The sequence below is a fragment of the Heliangelus exortis genome, chromosome Z (assembly GCF_036169615.1).
Source record: "Heliangelus exortis chromosome Z, bHelExo1.hap1, whole genome shotgun sequence".
In the NCBI taxonomy this organism is placed as follows: Eukaryota; Metazoa; Chordata; class Aves; order Apodiformes; family Trochilidae; genus Heliangelus; species Heliangelus exortis.
The window spans coordinates 3,446,628-3,466,429 of NC_092454.1; the positions used below are offsets into that span (position 1 = coordinate 3,446,628).

At 44.5% G+C, this 19,802-nt stretch overlaps 1 protein-coding gene across 4 annotated transcripts in view; it reads left to right on the top strand.

The window, feature by feature from the left end:
- The window catches only part of ST8SIA5 (ST8 alpha-N-acetyl-neuraminide alpha-2,8-sialyltransferase 5), a 75,204-nt gene that overhangs the window by 8,993 nt on the left and 46,409 nt on the right, over positions 1-19,802 (top strand). For 2 of the 4 annotated variants that reach the window (XM_071732296.1, XM_071732299.1), the window contains exon 2: positions 16,535-17,241. In XM_071732296.1, coding sequence (XP_071588397.1) covers positions 17,111-17,241 — 131 coding nt within the window. In that variant the 5' untranslated portion in view covers positions 16,535-17,110. Of the gene's footprint in view, positions 1-9,648; positions 9,768-16,206; positions 17,242-19,802 lie in introns of those variants that run through there. The other 2 variants (XM_071732298.1, XM_071732297.1) reach the window with 2 other exon arrangements.

The window sequence follows — 19,802 nt, forward strand, 5'->3', positions numbered from 1 at the left end:
CTATCTTTTTCTGGTAAGGAGCTAATAATTATAACCTGCTATTGCCAGTGCTGACCACTGCATAAACACACTGCATGAGTACAAGTTATCTTCCAAAGGCTGGATGGAAAGACCCTCAGCTGGGCACCAGCTCCTGCTGTTGAAAGTTTGCCCAACTGGAGCTGGCAGGACTGACTGGTCCTCTGTGCATGGATGGTGTGAAGCACATTGCTGGCTGCCCTTTCTCTGGCACATCCCTCTCTGACCCATACTGAAAATTTCTGTTGCACACTGGCATGGTGTGAACTCCCTGGTGGATGCTGTGCATTTCCTCATCTTCCTGTATGTGCAGGAGCTGCTGTGCAGTGGAGCTTTGCAGTGGGTGAGGTTCACAATCAGAGATTTGTTCTGAAGATTTTCAGTAATGAAAGTGCCACTGATGGGTCCTTCATCTGTTCTTCAATTTATCTTATCTTCACTTATCATCAGAGTTCCCTGCTTTTCATGAGTATATTCCTTTTCAGTTCATGGCTGTAGACTTAAAAAAAAAATTTGCATCTTGTTAATTTGTTTTAATTTTAAGAACTCATTCTCTGAAACCCATGTTTGTTATTTTTGCCTGAATCTCATGCTGTAGAATATAGAAGAGTTTGTCTCTTTCAGGGTGACCTTAAAAGGCAGTAGCACAAAGACAGCAATCAAATGCCATTAGCAGCCTTCTGCTGGATTAGTGGCCAGCAAAATCTGGTGAGGATGCCTGGAGCTTTCTAGCATCACTGCTGTGATTTTATATGCAATTGCCCATGAGCAGCCACACAGCATCCAGCAAAGCCCAGCTCAGCTACAGCATCATGCTGTCACCCACATGTCCCTCCCCACTGGCTTTCCAGCTGAGGCAAACTGAGACCAAGTGCCTCTCCCAGGGTTACACAGTCAGGCAATAGCTCTCCTGTGGTTAAAACCCCCCCATCTTTACAAGGCTCTCAGGCCTTTGATCTTGGCCACTTGTGGTCTTGTGTTAGGTGCCTTTATCCTTCTGTCTATTTGAAGAGATTGGTCTTATTGGAAATTCAGCCCGTGCTGTGCAGAAATCAGGAGAGATGTGATGCTCTTGTTGTCCAAAGCTGTCAGCAGGGTTTTCTTGAGAATGCCACAACTCACTTCTTTAGGTGGTCCTGTGGTGAACACTTTCACCTGACAAAAGCCAGCACAGATGCCAAAGCACTCTGCTCTTCTCTCCAGCTCATCTCCAGCTTCCCTACTCAAGAGCCTCTCTGTACTGACCCCTCTGCAGTCTCCTGGTAAGGTTTGCGTGAGAATCTGGGCTGGGAGGCTGATCTGTGGGGTCTGGCTGACAACTGGTTGAACGTGAGCCAGCAGTGTGCCCAGGTGTCCTGGGAGGCCAAGGGCATCCTGGCTTTTATCAGGAATGATGTGGCCATCAGGAGCAGGGATGTAATTGTCCCCCTGGGGAGGTCTCACCTTGAGTGCTGTGTCCAGTCCTGGGCTCCTCCCTTCCAGAAGGACATGGAGGTGATGGAGGAGAGCAGTGAGGCTGTGAAGGGAGCAGGGGGAAAGTCTGATGAGGAGAGGCTGAGGGAGCTGGGGGTGTTTATCCTGGAGGAGACTCAGGGGGAGCCTCATCCCTCCTTACAAGTCCCTGCAGGGAGGTTGGGGTCAGGTGGGCTTGGGCTCTGCTCCCAGGCAGCAAGTGACAGGAGGAGAGGCCACGGCCTGAAGCTGCCCCAGGGGAGGTTTAGGTTGGATATCAGGGAGCACTTCCTCATGGAGAGGGTGTTCAGGCACTGGGATGGAGGCACCATCCCTGGAGGTGTTTAAGGAGAGGCTGGAGCTGGCACTGAGTGACCTGGTCCAACCCATGTGGGGATGTTAGGTCACAGGAGGGACCTGATGCTCTCAGAGCTCCTTTCCAGCCTCAGTGACTCCATGAAAACTAACCTTTAAATTCTTTTCATGGGTTTATTCTAAACTGAATTACCTCTCTGATAGTCGTGACAGATCTGTGTAAACACTGGCACTGTACAAGGGATGGAGCAATGCAACAGCAGGGACAGGTAGCTGAGAGCAGGAGGGCTTTACTTTTTCTCTTGATAAAAGCAGCTTAGGCCAGGCTGTAGAACTGGTAATGCTGCACTTTCATGCTATCCTCAACCATCAAAAAAACCCAACATTCTGTCTTGGCACACTGTGAACATTTCCATAAAATTAGATAGTCTGGAACAGCTAATGAAATGTTTGAGAAATTCTGCACTTTCATCAATCAACTGAGCAGATGCAGGAGAGTCAAATAAAATGCTTTCTGTGCTCAAAATGATATAATTCATTCTCTCTTAGAGTCAGGAAATGTGTTGCCCCAGGGTACTGGTGTGCAAGGAGTTACACAGTGCACAGACCATGGACACAGAACACATGAGGAGAGGAGAAAAGGCCTTTGACATCATCCCCAAGCTGGGAGGCAGAGGTCAGAGAGGGGAAGGGAGCTGCTGTACTTCAGATGTTTGACTTGTCAGAATTTATTTAGTGAAAAAACAGAAATGCTTCCCGAAGCTCCTTTTCTGTGCTCTGGGCACATCTGTTACGTGTTCAGAAAAGGAACTAAAATAACACAGGGAGGGGAAAAGTTAACTCCCTAACATCAGATGTGGAGAAGGAGGGATATATACTTCTGGCTTTCAAATTATAACTTGAGGGAGGAGGGGGGGGGGGTTTCTCATCTGTAAAAGACTGTAGCCCAGGCTGAAACAGGAGTGGGAAAAGGGAAAACATGACAGCATCACTTGGAGCCAAACTCAAAATCTCATCTGCCCTGAAAAATGTCACCTAAAGAACAGACTCCCTCCTCTGTGCTTGCTGCCAATTGTACTTCATTGATCAGGTTTCTGTAGAGGTGTTTTCCTTCACTGCATTCCTGCCAGCATATTTCTCCACAAGTGATAGTTCATTGCCTGCAAGATTCCGACTGCTCTAAAAAACTGCAATATTTTGCCTTCAGAAACTAATAAAGTTCTTGTTGGAAAGCTGTAAATACCTTTTCAAATCATCAGCCCCACAAAGGTATTTGTTCTCTTAACAGCAATCAATGTGTGGTTTTTCCTGCCAACCCCTACCCAAAAAAAAAAAAAAAAAGAAAAAAGGGGGTGGTGGTGGTGAAAGTTAGTCTGGTTTTGATCCTGTGTAGTTGATTGAAGTTTTCCTGCTGGAGTCCATTAGATAATTTCAAAGCAGGGAGCATTTATGTGCAATACACCTGTTTCCAATAGCTCCCCTACCTCCCTAAAGACAGCTGTAGAAAAAAGTCCTATTCACTATGGGGAAAACACATTTTAAAGTAAGTTCCCATCCCCCCAGCCAGATGGGATCATGCTGAGGGAGCTGCAGTCCAGGCCCCATGAGAAATGCTACAAAAAGTGCAATTAAAATAATTAGTTAATGGCTTTTTATCCAGCATGGTAACAAATAAGGGAAAAAAAAAAAAAAAAAAGCTTGACAAGCTTGACATAGCCATTCTATGTATCAGTCCAATATGATATTAGATGCTTCCCAGGATTGCTCTAAGCTTTCCCTGGGGCTTTAAAAGAGCTTGTTTGTGCTTGGCCAGTTGCTGGATTAACAATCTCTATTACTGGTGATAAGGAGAGTAGGTTAAAGCCACTTGCACAGTACATTTTCCTGTGATTAAAAAAAAAAAAAAAAAAAAAAAAAAAGTGAGCCTGAACTGGTAATAATGAAATGATTCAGATTCCTCTCCCTCCCTTGGAAATCAATATTGCCATGTTTCCTCCCATTCATTTAAACATCTATGGCTTAGGTTCTGATTAAGCAGTAGTGCAGAATTTGCCTGATGATTCAACTTCATGGGGGGATGTACACATGGAAAATATGAGGCCAAATACATCCCTGGCACAACTCAGTGAAATTCTGGCATTTACCCAGCTGTTAGCTGCTTGTTGTTTGAGGATTTCTCTGCTAACCTTCAAATGGTGCAGCAAATGAAGATTTATTTTGTAGGCATTTAAATTACTTTCCCTGAAGTGTTCATAGCAAATAAAGCAGTGTACCAGGGACTGTAGCCCCAGTGAGCTGTACTTGTAATTGCCATGGCAGGTGGTATTTGGTCTGCAGCCAAGTGAGATGATCAAAGGGTGAAATATAACCTAAAAACCAGGGCAGATTCTCTTAATCCTTAGCTTCCCCGATTTTGCCCTCAGCTTTCATCCAGGGACCAAGTGGTGCAAACACAATTTTTTTTGTTTGTTTGTTTTATATTCCTGTCATCCCTGTGGGGGAGCCTGGAAGTCAGACTTCTTACTGAGGGGCATCCAAATAAAGAATTGTTGAATAACAAATGCTTTGGGTCACAGGATCACAGAACTGTTTGGGTTGGAACACTAAAGCTCCTCCATTCCCACCCCCTTTCCATGGGCAGGGACACCTCCCACCAGCCCAGGTTGCTCCAAGCCCCATCCAACCTGACCTGAGACACTGCCAGGGATGGGGCAGCCACAGCTTCTCTGGGAAACCTGGCACAGGGGCTCAGCACCCTCACAACAAAGAATTTCTTCCTAAGATCTCACCTGAATTTCTGGTTTTTCAGTTTTAAAACCATTCCCCTGTCCCAGGTTGTCATTCTGACATGTGTGAAAGTCACTTCTGAGGCTTCAGAAATTCCAGGGTGTCCAAGCCCTTCTTTGAAGGTTGTGCTGAAGCATCATCAACTTAATTGTGAGTTCTTCACTGCACATGGACATGGAGACAGGACAAGGGGGAAGGGATCAAGCTGCAACCTTTGAGAGCACCGTGTGGGTCTTCCCATAGAATCCCAGACTGGTTTGGATGGAAGGGACCTTAAAGATGATCCAGTTCCAACCCCTTTCCATGGGCAGGGACACCTCCCACCAGCCCAGGTTGCTCCAAGCCCCATCCAACCTGATCTGAGACACTGCCAGGGATGGGGCAGCCACAACTTCCATGTGAGCTGTTCCTGTCTACCACCTTCCTGATAGATCCTCTGATAGATCAACCTTCCAGGCTGATCTAGCTGGGATACTTTTGGGTGGCTCACACGGTGACTTTGGGGTGTAAGTACATAATCTGTGTGCAGTGAGCCTTTGCATGTCTTGTCAAGGGTGGTTTTGAACCCCAGTAACAGCTTTGCCATGTGGCAGGGACTTCCAAAAATTATGTTTCCTTTTAAGAGTTTCGGTGTATTTTGTATTGTTTTTGGTTTTGTTTTTTTTTTTTTTTTTTTTTACTTTTAAATTTCTTTCAGGTGTAGAAGAAATGGTATTTTAAAGTATGTGATTTTCTTATGTTTTCTGGAAATGTAGCTGCCTCCCTCTCCTCACCCCATCAACATTATTGTTGATGAAGGGAGGAGAAATACCATGAGTATACCCCAGATACCATGAAATACCCCAGTTTGCTTTGACTTTCACAGTGAGAGGAGGGTTAACAGTAGAAGTGGGAAGCAGGGTGAGCAAAGGGGAGTGCTAGTCATGTGGACAGAATGCCAGCAGCAAAGCTTGCACATGTTCCACTCTCATGAAAAGTATGTTTTATTCATTTGCTGATGACCATCTACAGCAGAAAAAAAGAGGGCCAGATTACTAATGGAATTGTGAGTGAAATTCTGTAGCCTTGTCCCCCCTTTCAGGGGCAGGAAACTGCAGGAAATGTGAGTTTCTGTGGCAGGTTCACTGGAAGTAATACAGGCACTTTCAGTATATTAATTATTAAGGAGAAACATTCATAGCTCACTTCCTTATGTTATTTACTTGGCATTAACTTCAACCTGTTTTCATGCTGTTTTCACACTCACCCTTTCACCAATGTTTTTTCCTCTGCCATGCAGATACCTGCAACTAAACTGGTCATCCCAAGCTCTCTTTATAGTCAGGAAAGACAAAAGCCTTTCTGGGATGTGTTTTGTTTGGCACAGCTCAGAAATTGACTTTAGGATGAAAAGAACTCCCAGTCTCCATGGAGTGTATTGACTCAAACTCAGCTGCATGGAGGATTTTGGTAGTCTGAAGGCAGGTGCATATGAGGTGGGATTCAGGTACCTCTAAAATTAGTGCTGTTATACCTACATTTCCTGCCACCCATGAGCTGTGGGAGATACTCCTCTGTCCTAACCAGATGATCCTGGAGGATATCAAATAGTTCATAGTGGCAGCACTTAGGAAACTGAAGCTTGTGCCCAGCCTGGTGGATCCTGCTCTTGCAGTCCTTAGGCTGACAGAGTTTAATGTTAAAAGGCAGAAGAGGGTTGTTTTTTTTTTCCTTACCTGATAAGTGTAAAGCTTCCTATGGTTGTCCTTGGTGCTCCTGCAACACTCCTGCATGGGCAAGAAATGCTATGATTGCCAGTTGAGAAATGAGAGAGGAGATGCTGAGGGGAGTAAAGATGCTCATCTGAACAGAAGGTGAGGTGACTTAAACAGGAGATGACTCCACTGACTCCCATGCAAAAATCACAGTTCCAGTGCTGGAAGCATCCATGCTCTCACAGAAGTGCTGCCCTGCCTTCCCCAGGCAGCTTGGAGCTCTCAGAGCTCTGCCTCAAGTCATGAAGGAAGCCTGGTGAACCGTGGAGCTGAGCCCAAACCTAATTAGCAAAGGGTTGTTAGGGCTGTTGTCCCCCCTGGCATGAGGAGAAGGATGAGCTTGGCTTCTGGCTTGATGGGAGGAAGCTTAGGATTTTGTGTTTAAAAAGTACTAGATAGCTCTGTGAGAGTAGCAAAATAAGGAATAGTTAATTTTTTTTTTTTTTTTTTTTTGTAGTTTAATCTCTTTTATTATTAATAACCTACTAAAACCAATGGCGTGTGAGGAACACCTGGAAGCTGACGTTTGAAGTAAGCTTGGATGGATGTTGTTGAACTGTAAGATTTTTAAGGCTGTCAAAATGTTTGCTTGCTGCTGGAAAGATAACATTTTTTAACAGGAACATGTAAGTTCTGGAGCACAGATGTGCCATGATGGGAGAGGTGGGACAGCAAGGAAAGGGCAGCAGAAATAAATTGCAGCGTTAATGGCTCTCCAGAATATTCCAGGGAAGGGTGATGAGCTGATTCCAGGCAGCAGCTGGTGAGTTCAAGTATGAATTTTGACATCCAAAATCAAGCTCTGCTCTGTGTAGGGCTGTTCAGATCTTGCAGGGATTTAGCCCAGAGCAAGATAATGTTGTCCTGTGAAGTTAGTGACCATCTAAGCTTAAGATCACGCGCCCCGGCTCAATGTTTGTTGTGAAAGCACTGATTTTTGTAGTGCCAGCCAGTTATTCTGGTTCATCAACTGGAAAGAGCAATGCTGAGGAAAAAGGCATGTTTGTTCTTTGCCCAAAAAAGGGCATGCTTGTGCTCTGCCCTCACCACAGAAAGGAAACTGAGATCCACGAGCGCGTCCGAGGACAGGCAACGAAGCTGTTGAAGGTTTTGGAGCATCTGTCTTATAAGGAGCAGCTGAGGGAACTGGGGTTGTATGGCCTGGAGAAAAGGAGACTGAGAGAAGACCTTCTCATTCTCTACAAACACCTTAAATGAGATTGTATAGAGGTGGGGACTGGTCTGTTGAGTGAAGTTAAAACTGGTAGGACAAGAGGCAATGGCCTCAAGTGGCCTAAACCAGTGGAGGTTTAGACTGGATGTTAGGAAGGATTTCTTTGCCAAAAAGGTTTGCCAAAAGCCTTTGCCCAGGCTGCCCCAGGTAGTGGTGGGGTCCCCATCCCTGGAGGGATTTCAAAGCTGTGGAGATGTGGTGCTGAGGGACATAGGGCAGTGGTGGCCTTGGCAGTGCTGGGTTCAGTGATAAACTCAATCATCTTGAAGGTCTTTTCCACCCAAGGTAATTTCTGTGATTCTTTGCCCAGAGCAGGTGGGTGCTGTACATATGGATCTGAGCTGCATCTTCCTTATATATCCCAGCCAAACATCCAGGGTAGGGGGATAGCACATGAACATGAGCTGTCAGAGGGAAATGCATGACCCCACCACAGTTCCCTGCTGCACTGAAAGACCTTACATTCCTCATTGCTTTTATTTTTGATGTTTGCTTTTTTTCCCATATATTGTTTGTTTTTTCCAATTGGGAAATGTGAGTGGAAAAGACTCTACCCTGGGCAATGCAAGGGGTGGCTCTAGGCCTAAAGAAAGAAAAGTAAGAAGTTGGAAGTTAGAAAGCTGTAAATTAAAAAGAGGTGAGGGGCAGTCTTCATACACCCTTTCCACCATTCTTTCAATTTCCTTGTCTGTTAAACCCTAGAGCAAAAGTTTAATCAGATTATAATGGCACTATGAAACAGCATAGCATAGATCCTTCATAATCTCTTTGTCACATAAAAAAAAAAAAAAATCATTTCACATAGGTACTGCCCATTTTATTAAGCAAATATTTTGCCTGTAATCCCAACCAAGGTGAACTCCCAGAATTGTTCTTTTTTGCCAACTGCTTTCATGGACTGCAAGGACCCATAAACAGTACTAGTAATGATTTTTTATTATTCCCCTGGGGAAGAGTTTTCCTCATCAATTAAACAACTTCTGGACCTGTGAAACTTTTCAGTGTGAATCTGTCATCATGGTTCATTTCATGAAGTGCTGCAAGGGCTGCCAAAGAGGAGCAGTGGTGTGGCTGTTTTGTGTCCTCCATGCCTGTGAAACAGGAACCAAGATAATGTCAAAAACAAAGATCCAAAGTGCAGACACAGTGCTTCCTTTTAAACTGGTTGTGGAAAAAAAAAAGCAAATACCTGATGTAGAATATCTTTATTCCTGACTTTTTGCTGTTTGATGTCCCAGCATTCTGAATTATAGTTCAAAGTGAGATGCATTGAAGAGAATATTGCAAACTCTGAGGCCAAACACTGATGTTGTTACTCTGCTTGAGCCCCAGATTTATCTTCTTCCTTTACTTAGGTTCAAAGCTTTCTCCTTTCACTGCCACCAGCTATTTTCTGTCGTCTGTTTGCTCATGTGGATCTTATTTATTGTCATTTGACAGAAACTAAAAATGCAGTTCAGAAATGCTTTACCAAGAATAATTTGTTCCCAGCAAGACCTCTCTAGCTACAACAATAACATGAAAGCACCAAAGTGCCAGGAGAACTTTTTAAAAGTGAACTGCCCCGATGCTAAAATAATCTTTAATTGATTGAGAATTGCACTGAGCCTGACAATCTGAACCATTTATTATTATTTTTCCTTTCAAGCTCCATCTTCATGTGATTTGAAGTGACTGAATTGCAGTTCCCACATACCTTCCTGCCCACACTGAAAAAAAAAAAAAAAAAGCCCACACAAACTTCTTAGCTCTGAAAAACTGATGGATACACCTGGAAGCAAATAAAAAAGCTGATTGAAAGTGAAGTTTTAGATGAAGGTGATAATGATGATGCAAAAACAAAACCCCCAAAAAACCCCTTTCTTCTGGCAGAATGCCAGGCTATGTTCCCCTTCCCTCAGAGCAGATCTCTCCTGGGGATGTTTCTCTGTGTCAAAGGCATTTCTTTAAAGCTTGCTTTTAGAGCACTGGGTGCCATAGGCCAGATGCTGTTCCAATTCCCTGTGTTGGAGATTAATAATAGGCTGTGGACACACGACCACTCTGTCTTTCCCACTTTAGTTTTTTTAAGAAGATAACCTTTTGCAGGCTCTCTAGCAAAAAGTCAACACCTCCTGCACCAAAGACTGCTGAAAAATGTGCAGAACCTTCTGGCTGGTGATGGCTGTTCTGGGGGTCCTGTGCTAGAGAGAAGTTAAGTACTGGAGGTAGGTGGGATGTAGCAGGTATCAGTGGTGTCAGTGATGGGGCTTCTTCTTGGCAGGATGTTGGGGAGCATCAAGTCAGGTCAGATGTTCACTAGTGGTAGCTTGTGGTACTTCTATAAGTGTGTCAGCTGTGCTGGTGGTATGTTGGTGTGGGAGCAGGGGAAGCATGGATCCCTCCCTTCAGCCTGGGGAGTGTTTTTAGGCTCAGGACAGTGTAATGGGGTTAATGAGAAACCTGCATCTTCCCCAGGTTCTACTCCAAGTTCCAGTCAGAAGAACTCCCAGCCTAGCTCCAAGCTTCTGTTGAAATTTAGACCTCCCTACATGTCCTTACCTGAGTTGTAGCAGTGGACAATTCACATCAAGTGCCAAATGAGGATTTTCATTTCACTCCCAGAATCCCAGGAGCAGGAAGATGCTTGAATACCCTTTTGGCTGTGGTCCTCAATCTCCCAGCCCATCTCAGCCCTGCCTAGGACACTTGCAGTGACATTCACAGAGCCAGCATAGCTCAAACAGCTGCTAGAGATTTGGGGTGACCCAGGCCCTGTCTGTGGATGAGTTTCTTGGTATGGGTGGCCAGTTGTCCCCTGGGGACTCCCAGACTTGTTTGTCAGCAAAATGGACCATCATCTCCTGGGCTTTGCATCCTTGTACATGTCTGCAAGCTAAACGAGTTCCGTGCCATCCAGCACCACCTCCCAAGCACAATTCCTGCTCCCTCTCAGAGGGGCTGATGAATCCCTCTCTCACCCACCTCTCCTGCCTTCTTAAATTATAAATTGTCACAGCAGGAACTGATGCCCAGCCTCAGTCTCTAACACAGTCCTGTTCCAGGACTTGTCTCTGTTTACTGACCCAATGCAAGATGAGCATCCAGGAGTTTGTGGCAGATTGCAGATCCAAAGGAAGGAATTTGAAAGATTTGAAATCTGTCAGGGTTTAACACTGGCCTGGCAATTAAACTGAGTGACAGCTGCTCTCTATTAATCTCTGTCTCCTCCCTGACAAAGAAAGGAGAGAGAATAAGGGAGAGAGACTGATGGATTGGAAACTAAACTACACAGCTTTCATGAAACAGTAATGATAAATAGGAAAAATTACTAAATATATACAAATATACAGGAAAATGGATCCCACCTTCCTCCCCCCTGCCCCCAATAACTCTCACATCACCCCTGAGGCTGCAGGGCAGCCCTGGGAAAGTCCAGGCTGGACTCCTGGGGTCAGCAGCAGTTGGGAGCTGGAGGCAGGAACACACAGATCCAGGCTGGAATGGATCAGGAGCACAGGCAGAGGAAGGGATGGAATCCTCCCCGGATGCTGGGTGAAGGAAGGGAAGCAGGAAAGGCCAGTTTTATTAATAACCATCTCTGTAATTTCATGCAGGTCAGGCTGGAAGTTGTGCAGAGCTTAAAAGCTGATTCCATACTGTCATAGGAGGGACAGAAAGATGTCCCTAGTTGTAAGGGTAGACATTTCTTTATTTAGGGTTGGCTATCCAGATTTCCGGTGAGTGATGCCAGGAGAGCAAAATAAAATATGATTCAGGAGGAGATGGGGACTCTGGAAGACCTCAGAAGCCAGATGGAGTTGTTTGTTTGTTTTTTTTTTTCTTACTATTATTTTTATTTTTTTCATGGACTGAACGGAGCATGAACTATCATGGAATAACTTTAATATTCCACATTGTAGGTGGATCTCAGATCAACATCTTAAATTTTGCTGTAAAAATGTGTTGTCACAATAGTGAAATATTTATTTACTGGGTTTTTCAGCACTGTATAATGTGTGATCCTTATATTTGACTGTGGCAAATATTTATTTATTGTAGTATTGATGCTAGAATATTTTATGTAAAAAGTGATGTCAAAACTTTCAGCTTCCACTGAACTTGCAAAGTCAGTGCCACTGACTCCAGCTTTTCCCAGGCCTTCAGTAGAAAGTTATTAGCTTGTTTTTTATGAACTAGGTGAGATTTATTGTTGTTACTTGCTTAGAATAGAGGCAGGATCATGTTCCTATTCTGAGAGCAAATGTTGGCCATGGAAAGCCTTTGACCCCTCTGTGGTTTCTGTACCCACAGTCCTGTTGGTTTGGTGCTAAATCCAGGGCTCCCATGTGGTGCTCCAAATTCAAATTAATGCATTTAAAAGATTATTCCTTTAAAAGCAGTTCGATTCTGTTTCTTTTTCCCTGCAGAGAGACTGAGCTTCCATTGTTCTTAATTATTTGCAAGGTTGTTGGGAGCCTGTACAGGGTCATAACAGTCATGTTGATCTTCCTGTATTTTCTAAGAGCCTGGAAAAGCCACTGGGAAAGCAAGGCTGTCCCTAGCATCAAGACCAGCTTAGGTTTGCTCTTTTCTATACGTTCTAGCAAGCCCTGCTATAGGGAGCTCTAACATTAAATGTGTAGCACCACAGCCATGGCAGCCTCTGCACTGGATGCTTTGTACTTGATGATCTGGAGGGACTTTTTTTCAGCCTGGATTATTCTGTGATTCCTACCAGCAAGATGAATACCTCCTTCCTTTTCAAAGAGAGGTGGTGTCAGCAGTGTTAAAAAAAAAAAAAAAAAAAGGGGTATTTTACATACTGGATCATTTCTCCCCCAGTGCTTTGTATGTGACCCCTAAGTGGAAGGGAACAGGTCATGATTCAATAGATGGTGTAATGTATATGCAATACACAGACCATATGTTATCTTCAGGATATTTCCTCCAACTCAGGCATCTCCAGGGGTAGGAGGCTTGGTGCCAGCTTATCCTGTGTCATCTCCTTGTGGCTTAGCCCAGCCCAGGAGGAAAGAAGTGTTTATATCTTGGATTAATCCATCCATCTTCCTTTGATACCCCAGTTTAAGACATAAGGACTTGTGGCCGTGATGGGGGACTAGACATTGTGTGAACCACTAGATTATGTTGATAAATTCATGTTTTATATCTGCAAAAGCATTAATATTGATAAGCATATGTTTATGAGTTTCATGTTCAGCAGAATCTTCCAGGCATATGCTTAACGTGCCAGTGCTTTGCAAAATCAGGGACCCAGCAGTTGACATAGGCATCATAAAAACTGTAAATAGACTCAACTTAATTTTAATTTAGGAAAAAAAAAAAAAAGATACTAGAATCACATGTAAAACAGCTTTTACAGCTCATAGTATTTTGCTTATTCCGTGTGTTGAAGTTCTTTAATCTGCATAAGAGTCATGAAGATGAGTGGAGAGAGAGGCTGAGCAGGCAGGGAGAGAAAAAAATCCTGAAGGAGAAGGTGAAGCATGTTTTGCTTTGCTCTGGACCTGTATAATACTGGGAGTTTAAGAAGTTCAGCATTCTGTTCTGTGATTTAAACAACCAGCAGACAGATCCTGCTATCCGAGGTGCCCTTGTTTTCAGCAGAAATTAATCAGTCAAGCACTGATTCAAATCACAGGTTCAGTGAAAGGTACTTACGGAAATTCCCCATCTGATCTGAATTCCTCAGCTTCATGTGCACAAAAATATAAACTGCCCTTTAGAAATGAGGGCTGCATATCATCCTTTGAGATATGCCTGTTCCCTGCATGAGAGAAGTAGAATCTGACTCCTGCCAGGTTTTGCCCTCTTACTAACTTTCTTTGCTTGCTTTTTGTGGAGCTTCAGAAACCCATGTTGGTAGCTAGCCAAAATTTCTTCACCTTTGAGGCCCAGTGTTAACTTTTGTTTTCTTTTAATTCAGTTCTGCTTCATCTGGACCTAAGAGCTCATGATGAGCTCCCTGTGGAGGGTATCCCTGGACCATGTTTGTGTTAGGGGGCTCACAGCCTCTCTGCTGAGGCTGGAGGGGTTTGTTTGCTCTGTTGATACTTAGCAAGCAGGTTGCATGCAGCAAATGAAGGCCAGAAACACATCAGACAGACTGCTTTCTTCATATTCTGATAATCTGTGAGCAGCAGTTCCATTTTGCCAATTTAGCCTCTGAAGTTTATGCTCCAAGAAACAACAGAGGCATACCCTGAGCTTATCCATCTTCCCCTCACCATCTCACAAAGGGTATTTTGGGTAGCTGATTCTAGTGAAGTGGTACTTGATGTTGTAGTGGTGGAAGACATCTTATTTTCTGGGTTATGTGATTAGCTACATTTCCCATTACAGGGTTGATACCTGTCTGACTGTATGCAGCACCTGAGGCCCCATCATGCCCAGCAAATCTCTATTTGCAGCACAATTTTACTGTACTCTCCTTTCTCCAAGCCTTTCTCAGAACCTACAGGGCCTCTTTTGTTGCCCGTTTCTTGCTTAAGTCCAGGGTGTAAAATCATTAAAAAAATAAAAAGAAAGACACATGGCTCTCTTCAGAGGCCTGATGCTTTCAAGGAGGCTTTATAGCTGACAAGTCAGACTCTCAGAGGGTCCCTAGGAACGACTGCTGGCAGTGCTCATTCAACCCTTCTGCATGCACTCTCTGTTTTCACTCACAACAAATATTGCTGTCAAACTCCAGCATCCTTTGAAAACTTGTTGACAGATATCCAGTTTCTTGCACCGAGGCTGCTCTGATTCCAGTCAGTCCTGCAGTGTGACCCTGGTGCTAGCTGAAGGCAGCACACAGATTTCTTTTACATGTGGCACCAGGAACAGTGCCCGTGCAAGAAATGGCACAGGCAACCCTCTCCACTTACAAAATATATCCTTGAACTTTGCTTTTTGCTTTGCTCTCCTGCACATGGGCCTCACTGGTGCTCTATCTTCTGGCCAGCTTTGATGGATGAGAGAATGATGAGAGGACACAGAAAATCAAGGCATGAGAATACATGGAGCTTCTGAGCTGTTTAGTGCAGCTCTAGGCTGACCATCACTCCAGGAGAAAGAATGGCTTCTAGGCTCATAAATTTGGTGTGTTACAGGTAGGTCTAGGAAAAAAACCCCACTTTGAATGGAAGACAATAGAGAAAAACTGAGAATGTTTTCACCAAAATCTAGGTGGCAAAACTGGACACAGAAGGCCATAAGGAGCCAAATCCTGCCCCTGATACTTTGCTGTTACTGTAAGATAGCTCCTGGAGGCAAGTTTACTGGAGGAAATTTTCTATGCTATTTTTAAAAAATAAAAAATTCAAAGCATTAAGTACCTTTTTTCTTCACATATGCCCTTACTGCCTTATCTCTCAGCTTCTCCATACAGACCTGCCCATGTCTTTTCTTGTGGGGTCCCAGCCTGGGATCTCTGATGGCCATATCTCTTTTTCTGTCACTGAGGAGATTAGACCCATCTAAATGGTACAGTTCCTATATGGAAACATTCTCTTATTTTATGGGTTTACATGAGCTGAGTATTAACAGACAGATATTTGGCCACGCAGCTCCTAAGTTTGACAAAAGGGAATTAAACTGCTTTTGCTGTTTAATTTGCAGTCCCCTGGTAATGTGCATTATTTGCAGTGCAGTATAAATGAGTGCATCCAACTCAGCTTTTCTTCTAACCCAAAACACTGGGGTTTTTTTCTGCCTGGTTCAGATTACCTTAACTACCAATGGTAGGACAGGGGGCTGAAGAGGACACAGGCTGAATGCCCACACCTTCTCAGCAAGGTCAAGAGTGTCTTGAAGTGCTTGTCTCCTCTGAGGGTTCCTGCCTGCAGGAGTTCAGAGTGAGCAGGGTCTTACCTTGAAGCACTTTTGTTGCTTTTGTTGCTTAAAATTAGGTAAGGCAAAGCCTGCTTTAGCTCTTGATGGAGTTGCCACACTTGCTGGAATTGCCATAGGTCATGCTAAAGACCACCTCTGGCTGCAGGAACTGGGTTGAAAAGGGTTGTACAAAGTTACCTTTGGCCCCTCTTCCCATGCAGCACCAATATCAGCTGGAACCAAGTCCAGGGACAGTCTCTGTTTGGTGCTTTGCACAGCTGGGCTGCTGGCACATCAGGACATCCTGCATGTGCTGATTTAACTCTTGGAAAATTTATCCACGGGAAAAATCTTCCCATTCTCTTTGACAAAGGAATTTTTTTTTTTTTTTCCCCTCACATTTTGTTGTCACAAATCCTTTTCTCATCTGTTATTGTGGCACAGCAATCTCCTAGCCCGGGATGTTTCATTCATGGACAAAGCTTTCATTGGAACTCCTTTCAAGCAGCTAAGGGCTAGGAGCAGGTTTTGCTCCTGGTGAAATTGGCAACAAAACTCCCACTGATTCCCCTGCGAGCTGAATCGAGCCTCTCCTGACAATGGGGAGATTTTTAGAGGAGTTGTGATGTCTGCGGACAAGGTCTTATTGCTTTGCCCTTTCAAAAGGGAACTGTTTCTGGTGTTGGAACAATCGGAATATTTGTCTCTTTAAATGAATGGTTCTCAGAGCCTGCACTGAGAGGCAGTCTCCCTCTCTGCGGCTGCGAGGCTACTCAGAGCCTCCAATAAATCAGCATGCAGGAGCTGAGCACTCTGCCCTTGAAGAGATGCACAGTGACCTTGCTTATGCTTACTCTGGAGGAGTAACCAGAGGGGGAAACACAAGATCCCAAACAGCGAGCGGGTGTGTGACTCAAGGCACTGCATTCTGCATGCAAATGCTACGGTTCCGAAGGCAAAGAGAACAGGGCTGACAAGCTGCTGCTACACAAAATAATGCAGTGCTCCTCCTGCTAGCCTGGATCAGATTGCTGCTGGGTTTAGTTTGGGGGTTTGGTTTTTTTGGTTTTTTTGTGTTTTTTTTGTTTTGTTTGTTTGTTGGTTGTTTTTGTTTGTTTGCTTTTTTTTTTTTTTTTTTTTTTTTTTTTTTTTACAGGGGTCTGAATGAAATCCTCATGATCGTTACATGCTCGTTCTACAATAGCACACCCCAGTCACGTCTCCTTGCAAGCACATTTCACTGGAATCACTGAGCAGAAGCAAAGAAGAGCTGACGAGTTATGTGTTTCCAACACGGGCTGCCGGAGCCCTGCCTTTGCCATTGGCTGCAGTTTCCCAGTTTATTTGCAGCTTCCCCCATCTGGAATATGAAAATGGGATTGGAGTAGATAATTGCTAGCAGCGGGTTTTCGAGAGAGGCTTGGAGGGAAGAGAATGCCTCTCGCACAGCACAGGCTGGGAGAGCTCTGAGAGGTGATTTTAGATGTTACCCACGTCTGAATCTCCTGGAAACTTTGCTGTGGAAGAAGCAAGACACTGCGCACAATCCTGGAACTGACATCCAGAAGGGGCAAGGAAAGGGCAGCAGGGCCAAACAATGGGATACGGTGTCCTTGGAGTGCCCAGAGAAAAGCCAGCAAACATTCCCTTCTGCTCCCCAGCAAGAAGGGCATAGAGGCAACAATGAACTGAATTTTTACCCAGCAGAGGCTTCAGGAGCTTTTAAGTAAGGATGGGATACACTGACCCTTCATCAAGCAGGGATTTGCTGGGAAACAGAACTTTGTTCTTCATATTCATCTGCGCCTTTGCCGTGGTCACCTTGCTGCAGCAGATCCTCTATGGGAGAAACTATCTCAAAAGGTAAGGGGGGATCTGAGGGACCAGGAAAAGTTGTGTGTGGTGGGACTGAAGGTGGGCAGAGATCCAGCAGTACCATTAGAGGGGCTCAAGCCACTTCTCAGCGTTGTGCTGACTGTATTAATCATCTTGTCCATCTGGGAAGGTGCACCCAGCACCTGTAATGCCTGGTAGATTATTAAAAGGCAGAGTATAATGATTAGGGTGTTTCCTATATTGTGTTTTAGTTCTCAAATCTAGGTCTTACTTTAGTGAGACTGACTTCTACCTCCTGAGTAGCTGCCACTGATCAGACCCTGCCATGCAGGCTTTTAACCCTATATTTAAAGTTCAAGATGAAATGTCTTGGGGGCTTTGAACTAAGGTACCAGACTCATTGCCTAAACTAATATCCTTATAAACAAACAAGTATATGCAGTTCCTCAAATCAAAGTGTCAGTATTAGTGTTCCAAATAACAGAGAGAGCACTTTTTTTTTTTTTTTTTTTTTTTCCACTGCTGTATTCTTGTGAATTGCTGCTGGGACTGCTGCTGTGTTGAAGAGCACATCAGCTTTTGATCTGGCAGCAGCACTGCTCTTCCTGCAGCAAACACCAGTGAGGATGTTCACATGTTTAACCCTGACCCATGCAGAGTTTATTTTACTTAACTCCAGTATGAGGTGTTACAGCTTGACTGCTTTTTTCAAGGAGGAACGTTTCTCTTACATGCTTTGAAGAAAGTGGGTTTCAGAAGTGTAGGCAGCAGCCGTGGAATTTTTCACTGGATTTTAGCTGCAATTTTTCCAGAAGAGATCAATGATTCGGGTCTTGCCTGGTTTGCAGCTCGTGTAGTTGTTTGCCTTCTGCCAAGAGCAAGCAAAATGCTGACAAATCAGCAAATGTTTCTGGGGGTGGGGGTGGAGGTGGGGAGCATGATATTGATACGTATAGGCAGGATGGCTGCAGTTTATCCACAGCAATTTGTGTGCCTTGCTTAGCAGTGAGGCCTTGGCTGGGAAACTCAGTCTGCTTTTGGGCACCTCACTTCCAGAGAGATGTGACTCATCTGAAAGGAGCTGAAGAAGAACAGCAGGAAAGAGTAAAAGGTGTAGAAAACTTCTTTTTATTTGGCTTGGGGAAAATGGAGAGAAGATACAATAGCTGTCTTAAAATACCCAAACTATTTCTGCCAAGACAAAAGTAATAAGCAGATCTCTCATGGACTTCAGTTGCAGCAGGGAAGATTTAAAGGGAAAAGTTTAAAGATGGGAAGTCTTCTGACTACCCAAGGGGCTATAAAATTCCCATCTTTGGTGGGCTTCAGAAACCTGATATGTTGACAAGAGTAGTATCAAGCTCCCCTGGTGCTGAGAGGATGACTTAATGACCAGTTGAGAGGTCTCATCTTGACTTATTTTCTCTCTCTTTTTTTTTTTTTTTTTTTTTCTCTTTTTTCTGGAGGCCTTACGGTCCTGCATTGCTTTTCTAAGTCAGGATGGCTGCAGCAGGATTGAGGCAATGGAGAAGAAATCCCAAGTATAAGTGAAAAGTAAAGGCAAAATTATGAAAAGATGCAACTAAAACTCTTACAGTGAGTGATCTCTATAGCCAGGCTCTATCCTGCCTCATTGCCTGGGAGTCTCTCCTGTCACCAGTGGGATGCAGGGAGTGATGGAGGAAAGGGTGATGTCCAGTTCCCAGGCTTGTTAGGAGAAAGTCTGGCTCTGAGCACCCCACCATCAAAGGGGATGTGTGTACGTCAGAGAGATGCATGTACCTTTTGTCACTTTGACTTTATTTATTTTAATTTCAGCTTGCAATTATTTGTTTCGTTTCCTGTCATTCTTACCACATGAAAGACTTTGGCTCCTTTCTGCTGGGAAGTGGTAGCTGGGAATCTTTCATGGAAGGGACAAGGCAGGATGGGGCAGTCTCAAGGCTGTCAAGTGTTGCTGACAGAAAGGTGATTTACACAGCAGCCAACATTGCATCCATAATACTGTCCTGAAGGTGCTTTTCCACTTTTTCCTCTCCCTCTCTTCCTCTCATGCCCTGCAGTACCTTATGGTGACCTTTCCCAGGCAGTTCCACTCTGTGCACTGGCAATTACTCTTTTCTTTCATAAACCTCCTCTATTAAGGCCCCTCGTAGGGGCTGATGCCAGCTGGGAGGTTCCTTGTTCACGGTATAAGTGGCACCCCTGGGGACCACGGAGCACGGTGGTTCTGGAGAGCTTCCTTGCAGAGAGGAAGTGGGATATTTATATCCCACTTTCCAGGCTGGAGCTTGGGGATGCTAAGCCTAAACCCGAAGCCATTTATTTACTCACTAGGGTTCAGCACACTGCTTGTTTTACGGTAGGCTTTGCTTGCATCCCAACATCTGCAACAGTAACAGCCTCTGGGCCTGTGGGAAGAAATCCCCCGGCGTGTTCAGAGAAACCTGAAAATTGCCCTGAAGTACTGTAGCAGTAAATGCCCAACGCTTTTAAGCCTAAATATAACACAGGGCTGGCTGTTTTCTCTGCAGGAAGATGGTGGAAGTGAATGAAAGGCAGCAAGGAAAGGGAAATCTGACCTAAAA